A 14629-nucleotide genomic window follows, 5' to 3' on the forward strand; every position below is an offset into this window, starting at 1 on the left:
AACTGTGCTATTATGAGACACCATGAAACTGATCTCAAATGTGCTTTTAACATACTAAAGGTTTATTTAAAGAATATATTTTGAAGGGATCCCAGGTGAAAAAATATATAATTAAATGCAATTAAAATACACTTAAATGCCCGCAAATACATTTTTAGTACATTGTTATTTTTTGTGTTAAATAAAAGTTTGATGGTTTTACACTATAAATATACTAATTAAAAGTAAATAATGTGTACTAAGTATACTTAAATAAAGTGCATTTTAGTGCACTTTTTTATTACCAGGGTAAACTTTCTGTAACAAGCGCATGTGCGCGTTGCTTTTTCTTTTTCTCTGATGCTCGGATTAAGTTATTTTCTGTAATATATCGTGACAGAAGAATAAAGCACAAGATGTGGAATGTGACCTGTGTGAGCTTTGATTTATTTTTCTGCTGCAACCACGAGTTAGGTGAGCTATCCTGTATCCTGTATCCATGTATTTTTTTTTTAACTCAACGCGTTACACGACGTCTTTCACACATATGCGGAATATGCAGGTGTAAGTAATATGAATCATCCACATATGTTTTGCAACTTCATTATCTGAGATGTGTAACGCATGGAAAAGCTGCCTAAAGAGAAACAATGCAGTCGCGCACACACATAAAAGACAACAAACGAGCTGGTGGAGTGTGTAAGTGTGTGTGTGTTCACAGCAGTTTGACTGATAAATGTGGATTTTCTAGCTAAATTGTTTTCCGCAAATAAAATAAAATAAATAAAATAAAATAAATAAAATAATTTACTAGATAATCAGACAAAAAAGGAAATATGTGTGAATACTTATACTTAAAGATAAGTTTGGGAGATATCTAGTAGTTCAAGGGTCTCTACTATCAGAATGTTTAAACCTGGTAAATGTATATGGTCCCAATACAGATGACCCTAAATATTATGTAGATTTATTTTTTACACTGTCAACATTACCAGGATTGAATATTATAGCTGGAGATTTTAATTGTACACTAAATCCATGTCTGGACAGATCCACTGGATTGGATGAGACACATAAAAAATGTAGAGCAGAAATTATTAATTTAATTAATGAATTAAATTTGCTGGATATTTGGAGAGAACTGAAACCACAAACAAAATCATATTCTTGTTACTCAAATGTTTTCAAGACATATTCTCGAATCGATTATTTTTTAATTTCATCAGAATTACGGGCCAAAATTCACAACAGCTTCTACGATAATACTGTGATTTCAGACCACGCCCCATGTTGTATAGAATATGTGGATAGAAAATTGACAAAAGACCCAACTAGATGGCATTTTCAGCATAAATGGTTACAAGATGAAAACTTTGTGACATATATAGAAAAGCAGATTGAATTTTTTTTGAAATTAATACTAAACAAACATCTGCATCCATAAAGTGGGAAGCTTTTGAAGCTTTCCTCAGAGGACATATTATTAGATATGTAGGTTCAAAATCAAAAAAGACAAAAGAAAAGAGAATACAATTAGAACATAAAATAAAAACTCTTCAAGGAAAAGTCTATGAGAAGAATGATCCACAAATTCAAAAGGAGTTAGTGATTTTGAGGGCTGAATACAACAAGCTTTCTGCTTTTAGAGCTGCCTCCAGTCTTTTGAGACTAAAGCAATCTTTTTTCGAGCAGGGAGATAAATCAGGTAAACTTTTAGCATGGCAAATAAAACAATTGGAGACCAAAACACGTATAACAACTGTAAAAGTAAATGGAAAGGATATAGTGGATCCTGTTGAAATTACTGATGTCTTTAAAAACTATTACAAAGAACTATATGAAGCAAAAAGAAAGACCAATCTTCAAAATCAAAAAATGTTTTTAGATGAATTACCTATACCGGTCCTTTTAAACGAACACAAAACAGATTTGGAGATGAAAATGAATACAGAAGAAATAGGGAATGCTATTGATAACCTGAAATCAGGAAAAAGGGCAGGACCAGATGGTCTCCCAATAGATCTGTATAAAAAATTCAAAACTAAATTACTAATTCCACTAATGGAAATGTTTCTGGAGGCATTTCAAAAAGGTCATTTTCCACCTACTATGAATAATGCTTTAATTATTTTATTGCCAAAGCCTGGTAAACCCCCTAATAAATGTGAAAACATGAGACCTATAAGTTTGTTAAACTCCGATCTTAAGATAATATGTAAACTTTTAGCAAACTGGCTACAGAAATCATTACCATATATAATTAATAAAGACCAAAATGGATTTATAATGAGAAGGCAGGGTTTTCATAATGTAAGACGGGTATTAAACATTATTCACAGTAACAAAGAAACATCAGATACAGCACTCTTATCACTAGATGCCGAAAAGGCCTTCCATAGGGTCGAATGGCCCTATCTTTTCAAGGTTTTAGAAAGATTTGGAATGGGAGATAACTTCATAAAATGGGTTAAAGTAATAAACAAAAATTCGACTGCAGAAATCCAAACTAACAGAAATATTTCCAAACCAATAAAAATTGATAAAGGATGCCGACAAGGTTGCCCACTCTCTCCTTTGTGGTTTACACTAGCAATTGAACCCTTCACAGCTGCAGTACGCTCACATCAGCAATACTCTGGGATAATGCTAGGACCAACAGAACATAGAATAGCCTTGTATGCTGACGATGTCATTCTATTTATGTCAAAATTAAGTAAATCGAAAACATTTGGCAAAATCTAAGGATATAGGATCAATAAAACAAAATCCTCCATATTAATCTTAAATTCAAATGAAAGAAAGAATCCAAATGTAGAGGCATCCCAATTTGGAGTTGTTGAACAGTTTAAATATTTGGGAGTACAGATTTTACCAAGATTAAAAAATATTGTTGATGCTAATTATGCATCTTTAATGACAAAAATTAACGAATCAATTGATAGATGGATGTCACTACCAGTTTCTATAATTGGAAGAATTAATATTTTAAAAATGAACATACTACCCAAACTACTTTATTTATTTCAAAATATTCCATTACCTCCACCTTCAGAACTGTTTGCAAAAAATCAAAACCATGTTTGTCAGATTTATATGGAACAATAGGAGGGCAAGATTGCGTTTGTCTTTGTTATACCTGCCATATGACAGAGGAGGTTTAAAATGTCCAAACATACTGTGGTACTACTGGGCGGCACAGCTGAAGTCAATAATGTTCTACTTCTCAACAAGTGAATCTCCACATTGGATAGAAATGGAATCTTATAATTTAACCTTACCTCTTCCCTCATACATCTATTCAGACACTGCAAAAAAAAACTACACAAACAAACAAAAAACCCAATTGTAAAACACATGTTACAGATATGGTTTGATGTACAAAGATATCAAAAAAACTCAAATTCACTGTCTCAATTTAGTCCAACATGGGGCAATCGGTTCTTTGTACCAGGAAGAGCAGATGCAACATTTAAACTGTGGGAGTCGAAAGGACTTAAAATGATTCAAGATCTTTACTTGACAGATTCAGATAGAATTATGTCCTTTGAAGAGTTGAGGCTTAAATTTAATCTTAATAGAATTTTTTTTTTCAAATATCTTCAATTAAGAAGTTTTGTTAAAGCAAATCAAGATAATGATCTTAATAGACCCAAATACTCCTCTTTAGAAAACATGATGATAAAAGATAATCTAAGAAAAGGTATCATATCAGAGTTGTATGGTTTGCTGACAATGAACTCATCCGAGAATTCATATTGTAAGTTGAATGCATGGAAGGAAGATTTGCAGTCTGAATTTTCGGAGGAAGATTGGGAAGAAGCCTGCACTAAAGCTCATACTATGTCTATAAATTCACGTCTTAAACTTATACAATATAAATGGATCATGCGGACATATGTAACACCAGTACAATTAAATAAATATAATAAAAACATACCAGATATATGTACAAAATGTTTGGAAGCTAGAGAAACCTTGTTTCACTGTATTTGGCAGTGCACAAAAATTTAATTATTTTGGGAAGAGGTGAGAATTATAAGTGAAAAAATTATTTCAAAACAAATCCTCCTTGACCCAAAGCTTTTTTTGCTATAGGTTTATATCCAGAGGACTCAAACTATAGTAGAAGCGAACAAATATTTATAGACCTCAGCTTGCTTTATGCCAAAAGATGTGTAGCTTTGCTATGGACAAAGATGCAAAGACCAAACACTACTCAATAAATAAAACAAATGTTGTCAAGTCAGCCATTAGAAAAAATAACTTATATACTAAAAGCTAAACAACGTGTATTTGAAAACATATGGAGTCCTTTCATTAGTTATATCAAAGAAGTGGAATTAACAGAGGAAGAAGTTGATGAATAATATTTGATGGATGATGCAGTTCCAGCTTTATAGTTCTGCATTGATTCATTACTTAATATATATTTGCTTTGCCTATTTTGTAAATGAGGGCGATGCCAACCCTCTTGTGCACCACCAGAGGGAGCCATCGCCAGAATTCTAATTCGACTCACGGACTCAAACTCCCATAAGCCCTGCTACCTGGCACTGATTGCGGTCCAGGTGCAACTCATCAGCTCTCATGTATATATACCACACTCACGCTCCGGTTCTTTGCGAAGTCTTGATTTGCCTGGCTGTCATTTCTGAGCGTTCCATACTCCCTGCTTCGGACTGATCTGTGTTTCTGACCCTGTGCTTGTTCTACGATTGCGAAAGACATCTGCCTGCCCCTGATCTCCAGCCTGTTATTCTGACCAGTAAGATATCTGCCTGCCTTTGAACTTTTGCCTGTCCCACGTTCTGTCTCCTGGATTGCCCCTTTGTGTTTGTATGTATGTGTGCTTTTAATAAAGCTTGCAAATGGATTCAATGCCTTCTGACTCATCACAACAGAAGACTTCGCCACTACAGAATCCAGCAGCTTTAGCACAAGTCTCTACTGAACTTTCCGCTCAAGCCACTCAGTTAGCCACCCATCATCAACAACTCACCCATCTAACTTCTCTCACGGAGGAACTGGTGAGAGCTATGCAACAACTCCGTCATCCGAATCCTGCAGTTACCCCGCCTGCTACCATGACAGCTTCTCAACCAACGCGTGTCTCCAATGCTCCGGCTACCGTAAGTCCCCGATTAGCTTTTCCTGAAAAGTTTGATGGTTCACCTTCTCGCTGCAAAGGCTTCCTATTGCAATGCAAACTATTTGTTAACCAGCAACCTGCATTATATCCCACTGATTCTAGTCGGGTGGCTTTTGTATGCAATCTGTTAACGGGGAGAGCGCTGGAATGGGCTACAGCGATATGGAAGGAGGAGGAATGCAACTATCCCACATTTGACAATTTTCTCAAGCAATTTCGGGAAGTGTTTGAGCACCCAGCAGAGAGGAGAAGCCCCGGTGAGCAGTTACTTTCTCTTACCCAGGGGCGTAACACAGCTGCAGAATACGCCCTGTCATTTCGCACTCTCGCCGCTCAAACTAACTGGGTTGAGGACACACTGAAGACACTATTCAGACGGGGTCTGACTGCCACTCTACAATCTGAATTGGCTTGCCGTGACGAATGAAAGAAATTGAACGAACTCATTGAACTTACCATCCGTCTTGATCATCTGATTCGCAGCCGTAGAAATCCTCGCACACAGCTCCATGTTTCAAGCGACACGCCCCCTGATGAACTTATGCAACTGGGTTTCACCCGTCTCACCCATGAGGAAAGAATGCACCGATTGCAAAATCATCTATGCCTGTACTGCGGCCAATCAGGGCACAGGAAATCCACCTGCAGCGTACGACCTCCTACACCAGTTCAATCGGTGAGTCCTTCCCATGTTCCTGCACTTTTCAGTGTACTGATTCCTGTAATTAATAAATTTGATAAAAGGATGATTAATACCACGGCTCTTGTCGACTCTGGGTCTGCCGGAAACTTTATATCTAAGAAATTTGCTTTAAGTCACGAACTATCTCTCAGCTCATATGATTCCTGTCTTGCAGTGGAAGCACTAGACGGTCGTCCTGTGGGTGAAGGACGCATCCGTATGATCACGAATAAGCTACAGTTACAAGTTGGTGTTCTACACATTGAGGAAATGCAATTCTACATTATTGATTCAGTTAATCATCCACTGGTGTTGGGACTGCCATAATTAAGGCGACATGATCCTCATATCTCCTGGAGGGACGGACAGATATTACAGTGGAGTGAGTCATGCATGAAACAGTGCATCCAGCCCATTCACAAAATTCCATTACGAACCACCAATATGTTACCTGAACTCGTTGATGAACGAATCCCCATTGAGTACCATGACTTACATGAAGCTTTTAGCAAACAAAAAGCTACTCAACTTCCCCCACATCGACCAAGTGATTGTGCTATTGAGTTAATTCCAGGTTCAAGTCCTCCAACGGGTCGAATATTTCCTCTGTCACAACCTGAGCACAAGGCAATGTCTGAATATATCGACGAGGAATTGGCCAAAGGTTTCATCCGACCTTCTACATCTCCTGCTTCAGCTGGATTCTTCTTTGTAAAGAAGAAAGATGGCAGTTTACGTCCCTGTATTGATTACAGAGGGCTCAATGAAATCACTGTAAAATTCCGCTATCCATTACCCCTCGTACCTCCTGCCCTGGAACAATTAAGAAAGGCTAGATATTATACCAAGCTTGACCTTCGCAGTGCATACAACCTTGTCAGAATCCGTGCTGGTGACGAGTGGAAGACCGCGTTTTCCACCACTAGGGGGCACTATGAGTACACGGTAATGCCCTTCGGCCTGTTAAACTGTCCGTCCGTGTTCCAATCTTTTAAGAATGATGTCTTTCGGGATATGCTGGATCGCTGGGTCATCATTTACATCGACGACATCCTCATATATTCAAACACGATGGAGGAACATGTTGAACATGTACGTATGGTGTTGCAACGCATGACTCAACATCGTCTGTACGCCAAATTAGAGAAGTGTGAGTTTCACCAGACACAGATCGCCTTTTTGGGATACGTCATCAGTGCAGAAGGGATTACCATGGACGACACGAAAGTACAGGCAGTTCAACGATGGCCGTTACCCCAGAATCTCAAGGAGTTGCAGCGATTTCTAGGTTTTGCCAACTTCTATAGACGGTTTATCAGAGGCTTTAGTTCAATAGCCGCACCGTTAACAGCCATGACCAAACGAAACTCCCACAAACTATCCTGGTCCTCTGAAGCACGCCAAGCATTTAGTGATCTGAAGACTCAATTCACCACAGCTCCTATTCTCCGTCACCCCAACCCAGACCTAACTTTCATTGTGGAAGTGGATGCATCCAACACAGGAGTCGGGGCAGTGTTATCCCAACGTCAGGGTCAGCCATCCAAAATGTATCCATGTGCCTTCTTCTCCCGTAAATTGACCAGCGCAGAACGAAATTATGATGTGGGAAATCGCGAATTACTGGCAATGAAATTAGCCCTGGAAGAATGGAGACACTGGCTGGAGGGGGCTAGTCAGCAATTCACCATATTAACTGACCACAAGAATCTGGAATATCTCCGCTCAGCCAAACGTCTAAATCCCAGACAAGCTCGTTGGGCTTTGTTCTTCACCAGATTCAACTTCATTGTCACCTATAGACCAGGGAGTAAAAATGGTAAGGCAGATGCACTATCCAGGCTATCAGAGGATAAACCCACAAGTAGTGATGAAACCATTCTTCCCACAAACTTATTAGTGGCTCCAGTACAGTGGGACATACTTACCGAGATCCAAGAGGCAAACCGAGAAAACAACCCTCCAGTAGACTGTCCGAATCACCTAATTTTTGTACCCAATAACATACGTATCAGATTACTGACCCATATTCATGACACTCCCAGCTCGGGGCATCCAGGCATCACTGCAACATTGGAGTTAGTCAAAGCTCGTTTCTGGTGGTCGTCTCTCACGAAGGATGTGATTAATTATGTTCAGAAATGTAAAATTTGCCAAACAACGAAGGCATCTCACCAAACCCCTGCTGGCCTATTACAACCGTTACCGGTTCCGCAACGACCCTGGTCCCATATAGCAGTGGACTTCATCACGGATCTCCCTGTTTCCCAGAACAACACAGTCATTCTCACGGTGGTTGATCGTTTCTCCAAGGCTTGTCGCCTAATACCATTGCCCAAATTGCCCTCTGCCTTTGAAACCGCAGAAGCCCTGTGCAATCATGTATTTCGAATGTTTGGCTTACCTGATGATATCGTCTCAGACAGGGGATCCCAATTCACTTCCCGGGTATGGTCCGCTCTCTGTAAAAATCTAAATATTAATGTTAGCCTCACCTCAGGGTACCATCCTCAATCCAATGGTCAAACTGAACGAATGAATCAAGAAGTCATCCGATTTCTACGTTCCTACTGTCATCAGCAACAGCACGACTGGAGCCGTTATCTGATGTGGGCAGAATATGCACAAAATTCATGAATAAAGCCAGCCACGGGTATTACGCCATTTAAATGTATTTTGGGCTACCAACCACCTCTGTTTCCATGGTCCGGAGAACCCACTGAGTTACCTGCTGTCACGGATTGGCTGCAACGGAGTGAGGATGTTTGGAATCAGGCTCACAGACATCTCATGAGGGCAGTCAGGAGGAGAGAGATTCAGGCGAACCGTCATCGACGCCAGGGACCCACGTATCAACCGGGGCAGTGGGTGTGGTTGTCGACACGAGACCTTCGTCTGAGATTACCCTGCCGCAAACTCAGTCCCAGGTATGTAGGGCCATTCAAAATTTTACGCCAGATTACTCCAGTGTCTTTTCGCTTAGCCTTGCCTAATCATTATCGTATTTCTCCTACTTTCCACGTCATTACTCAAACCCGCTGGTGGTCCACGAGAGGAGGCGGCTGAGGAGGAATCGGAAACCAGGACCCCCCCACCTGTCATGATCGAGGGCGAGGAAGCCTACCTCGTTCGAGAAGTGCTGGACTCTCGACGTCGGGGTGGCGCCCTCCAATATCTGGTGGACTGGGAAGGGTATGGTCCAGAGGAACGGTCCTGGGTGAATGCTAGGGATATCCTAGACCCAACTCTCACGGAAGAGTTTCATCAGAGGTTCCCAGAGAAACCAGCCCCCCGACAGCGCGGTAGACCCCGGCGTCAGGTGCCTTCTCGCTTCAGGAGCCGCTCGCAGGAGGGGGGTTCTGTTGTAAATGAGGGCGATGCCAACCCTCTTGTGCACCACCAGAGGGAGCCATCGCCAGAATTCTAATTCGACTCACGGACTCAAACTCCCATAAGCCCTGCTACCTGGCACTGATTGCGGTCCAGGTGCAACTCATCAGCTCTCATGTATATATACCACACTCACGCTCCGGTTCTTTGCGAAGTCTTGATTTGCCTGGCTGTCATTTCTGAGCGTTCCATACTCCCTGCTTCGGACTGATCTGTGTTTCTGACCCTGTGCTTGTTCTACGATTACGAAAGACATCTGCCTGCCCCTGATCTCCAGCCTGTTATTCTGACCAGTAAGATATCTGCCTGCCTTTGAACTTTTGCCTGTCCCACGTTCTGTCTCCTGGATTGTGTTTGTATGTATGTGTGCTTTTAATAAAGCTTGCAAATGGATTCAATGCCTTCTGACTCATCACAACAGCCTAGTACTTAGTATGATTAGAATTGTCATGTTTGAATAGATTACCATAATTGAAAAAAAGAGGAGCAGTTTTATTTTATTTATTTTTTATTTTTTTGTTGTTTGCTCGTTTGTTGTTTGCTGTTAGTTTTTATTATAAATATATATAAATCCTTATATTTTGTATCATTTGTAAATGCAACAAGGTTATTATTGTTGTAAAATGTTTGTGAAATGTTGTATTTCAATGTGTACAAACTGAAAAACGAAAAATAAAAATATTATGGTAAAAAATTGTTTGCCCGCAAAGCAGCATTTCCCATTGTTTACATCGTTGCTACAGCATACCGTTATCGCTAGACACTGAACATGTCATGATCAATTTTAACAAATGAAAACACTTACAGGTTGTAGTTCACAGCTTCTGCTTTGAGGAGATTTTAGCCGAATCCAGCACTGAACTGAGAGAGATTCTGGAGCTGTTTTGTCAAATCATGCTTGCTGTGTATTTTATAGTTCTCTGGAACATAATTAATATTGAACTGTAAGCACTTCTGTGTTTGTGTCGTGTCCTTTGGAAATCCAAATACAGAAACAGAAGAAGCTCTGTGGAAACAGCCGTGTTTGACGCATTTTAGCTCTCTCTCTGCTGTAACGTTACAGCGCCTCTGGCCACGGCCCTTAGCTGCGCAGTGTGTGTGCGCGGTAAAACTACCTCTGTGATCTCACAGGGGCGAAAGTATTTTTTGTAGTCCCCAAAATTCATTCTTTGTAGGCTTTGCTAAGCTAACTCTGTAAAAACCAAGGTCTCCCTTTGCATTGAAGTTTGAGCATTTTACATTCAGAGATGCTGTTTATGTTCACACAGCTACATTACACATCAACTAAAGTTTAACATATGATATCATAGTGGACCACCCCTTTAAATGCATGACAGTGAGTTACAAGCTGACATCATAGTATGCGAGTATATGATGATGAGTACATGTCGATGATGCAGAGATGAAAAAGGAAATCTTTACAGAAATTAAATGCAATCCTGGAGTGTTTTCTTACAATGCAGAATAGTGTTCAATAAATATACAGAAAATCGTTTACTCTTAGCAGTACCTCTTAATTTGCTGATTACAGACCAAACGTACAGCCTCTGCAGTATTTTCCACAGTCTTCGTGACGTACTGAATGTGAAAGTGTGTGTTTTGTTCATGTTTTTTCAACAAATTGAAGCAACAGTGTCATATTTATAACTTAAAGATTGAGAGAAAATAAGCTACCCATCAAATCAAACCAGCACCAAACAAATGTACAGCACAACAATCCAGATCTGCATCATCTGGACAGGTTCCTAATCAAAATATAAGAGAAATGACTTTCAGAAATATGTGAAAAATCCACTGAAAGCTGAAATTAGAGACCTGAAGAAAGCTGATGGCACTTCACATCACCGGTTTATCCATATAATCTGCTTGACTAGTCCTCGATCTGGGATGTGTAACTGGTGTGTCAGTATAACTGGGTATTCTTTTTTGATTTATTAATTGATTTGTAATAGTATAAGCCTAATAAATGTGCTTGTTCTCTCCTGCCATTAACATGTTAATCATACAGCAGGTATTTTAAGTGCATTAAGTTAGCAGTACTAATGATTATGGGATTATTATAATCAAATCTGTTGTTGTGAGTTGATTGTGAGCTCTTTAGACAACTGTCAATAAATATTATCTAATTTTAGAAAGATAATTATTGCATTATGACATTTTCTTCATGGCTGTATGTATGTATAATAATTCGTTTTTAATAAATTGTATATTTATTATTTTTGTGATATATGTGGACATAAAAATAGAATGTTAGATTCATAGATGAATGGACAAACAGATAGATGGATAAATGGATGGATGAAAAGCTGGATAGACAGTATAATGGCAGATAGATAGATGGATAGATAGATACATAGATAGGTCATAACATGTTTTTATTAATATTTCTACATGATTATTTCCTTATTTTATGTCTGTGTTCATATTATCTCTAATATTTTTCTTGTTTTGTATGCTTTAAGATGTGTGACGCTGCACTAAGCTTGCCACTATGTGATGAAGCTGAATAAATACAATATATTTTAAAAAGTATTAGGAGAATTAAGCATGTCCAGAGCACAAAACACATAAAAATACAAATAAAATCATCAACAAACTTAATAAAAGAGCTTTGTACCACAGTTTCAAGTGTATTCAAACACAATTTATTACAGTTCAGATGCAGACCAACAGTACATGCAATAAAAGCATTACAACAACACACAACACATAGAGAGTCAGGTCTGCCGGCGGTATGAAGCCATCCGAATACTCGATCACCACCATCTGAATGGTTCTGTTGCTTGGCGGGCTGGAACTGCTGATCCACCAGTGAGGAGCCGGACCCGGAGCACCAGACGGACCCGGAGCAGCAGACATTGTGCAACCAGATGGTCCCGGAGCAGCAGGCTTGGTGCAACCAGACGGACCCGGATCAACTGACATGCCACAATCAGGCGGACCCGGATCAGCAGCCATGCCGCAATCAGACGGACCTGGAACAGCGGACATGGTGCAATCACTGGGATCTGGAGCAGCCAACATGGTGCAATCAGATGGACCCGGAGCAGCTGACATGTCGCAATCAGACGGACCCGGAGCAGCAGACATGCCGCAATCAGACGGACCCGGAGCAGCAGACACTGCGCAGCCCCCAAAAAGACCCGTATCCACAGACAGCCTGCAGCCTCCAGAGGCATCCGGGTTACCAGATACACTGAAGTCCCGAGACGCACCCGGATAAGAGGACACACTGAAGAACCCAGACGAACCGGGATCAACAGACACCCTGCAGCCTCGAGATGGACGAGCATTAAGAGACACACTGAACCCCCCAGATGGACAAAGGACGAGGGACAAGCGGAGGACTCCAGGTGAACCCGGATTAAAAGAATCTGAGTAGAATCCATTAGGTCCCGGGTCAACAGACACACTGGAGATCCCAGGTTGGTCCACGTCAATGGAGACAACACAGACCCCACACGGATCCGGGGACCCTGGGGTGCCCTTGACGATTCTCAAGATGACTTTGCTGCAATCTTTCTTGAGGTAGATCTTTCTAGTCCGTTCTCTCGATTCTGAGGTTGAAGAGAGAGAAAACATTACAAGGTGTTATTCCCCGATAACAACCAATTCAACTAATAGCACATGCCTATAGCCATGTAATAAGCAGGATAATAAACAATTCTACAATATTTTAATCTGTGTTTCATTTCAATTATAATAATCAGCTAAAACCACAACTCATGTCTTTCCTAATCCTTCTGTTTCGCTGCTTACCGACAGCACGAGCGCTACCAGATGGGTCAGTGTGGTCCACTATAGATGTTGCTGCTGCATCCATACAGCAAAGCTTATGGATAGCTTTTCCCATTTTCCGGAAGAATGAAAGAACGCCTGTCTTCCTCCGTCCTCGTCTTTGCATCTCTAAAAAAAAAGAGAAAACATTTAGAAAGTAGAGATAATGGGTATGAAAATATTTTTAAAATGATATTTTAAAAGAGCCGTGTTTCAGTGTGAGTTATGACAGTTAAATTGTTTACAGTCATTCATCTTTTTAACACACTGTGATTCTGACTGCATTCACACTGAAATATCAAATATACCAAAACATTCCATTTATTAAAGATTATGAAGGCTAAAACACCCTCAACAGCCGTATCTCTTTACTGTAGCCACACCAAAAATGTAAGTTATCACACATACAGTATAATAAGAACAATTACTGTAGTTATATATACTGTAGAGCTGTTCAATATACAACTTATATTTCATAATATGAAGTTTTTTATTTTATTATTGTTTATTTTAGCCCTCTACATTCTCAAACATACAATAATGAGTAAAATATGATCACATAATTAATTAAATATGTGTATTTGCTTTACATGTGGTGAAAATATGAATTAAGATAATGATATTATATCATTGTACAACTATAAATATCATTAATGTTGACTTATACCGTGATATGAGATTTCTGTCGTAATTTGTCTTGTAGTTCATACAGTATATTATCTACTTTACCACAGTAAGTGTATAGCAGAATAGATTTACCACATCACTGTGATTTACTGTAGTAAATATCAAAAACACTGCAGTATTTACCTCAGGAAATCCACTACATGTCCTATAGTAAATGTACTATATATATATATATATATATATATATATATAAAATAATACAGTATATTTCCACCGGTGTGCTGCTGTGCTCTTACCTGCTGTCTGGTTCTCCACGATGGCCGCAGATGAAGCTCTCTGTTCGGACGCTCCTCCAGCGCGACCGTGGCTCCTGAACTCTGGTGAATCTCGTGTAATCATTCTCTCCAGAATATTGTAATCCATATCGTGCTGTAAACGCTGTATTTTTGACTGAAAACGCATGACTGTTCGCTGACTGTCAAACACCATCTACACCACTGAACACCAAATCAAACTGACGCGCGTTCAAGAATGTGTTCTAATTAGCGTTCGAAACTGTGACGTCATGCGGGGGAGGGACTGACGTGCTTGTGCTGTTAGAACTACAAACACAGGTAGAAAGTTTGGCAGATATATCTGAACGCTTCTTAACCCTTGTGCGCTGTTCAGTATTTACTGCCCTTTTGTTATGTTATGGATGAAAACATCAGCTGAATTAAACTTTTGTTAAAATGCATCAGATCATTTTGTTTGTATAAATCTGTTAATCAACCTCAGTCCTGATCAAAACTTCTAAATTGTTTAGAAAATTACAGGATTTTAACTCTTTAATTGCCACATATACCCTATTTGCATCGCTCTACCTGCATTGTATTTCATTACCTCACACAATGAACATTACATATATTTCTATATGATGTGAAATTAGTCAAAACAAATAACACCTTGTTGCTCCTGTAACAACAGCACAGCAGATAACAATAAACCTAATTATTATTATTATTATTATTACTATCTATTACTGA

The 14629-nt window shown here is 39.6% G+C and overlaps 2 protein-coding genes across 2 annotated transcripts in view; both read right to left on the minus strand.

Moving 5' to 3' along the window:
• Positions 1-14629, minus strand: part of mia3 (MIA SH3 domain ER export factor 3) — a 449841-nt gene that overhangs the window by 300947 nt on the left and 134265 nt on the right. The gene's annotated exons all lie outside the window — the stretch shown is intronic.
• On the minus strand, positions 11823-14120 carry LOC110438205 (uncharacterized). The gene is made up of 3 exons (XM_087298900.1): positions 13901-14120; positions 12960-13106; positions 11823-12757 (listed from the first exon to the last, which is right to left on the minus strand). The coding sequence occupies exons 1-3, from the start codon at positions 14091-14093 to the stop codon at positions 11856-11858; spliced, it is 1242 nt and encodes a 413-aa protein (XP_087155026.1). The 5' UTR covers positions 14094-14120; the 3' UTR covers positions 11823-11855.

Source organism: Danio rerio, chromosome 20 (genome assembly GCF_052040795.2).
Source record: "Danio rerio strain M-AB ecotype USA chromosome 20, GRCz13ab, whole genome shotgun sequence".
Classification (NCBI taxonomy): Eukaryota; Metazoa; Chordata; class Actinopteri; order Cypriniformes; family Danionidae; genus Danio; species Danio rerio.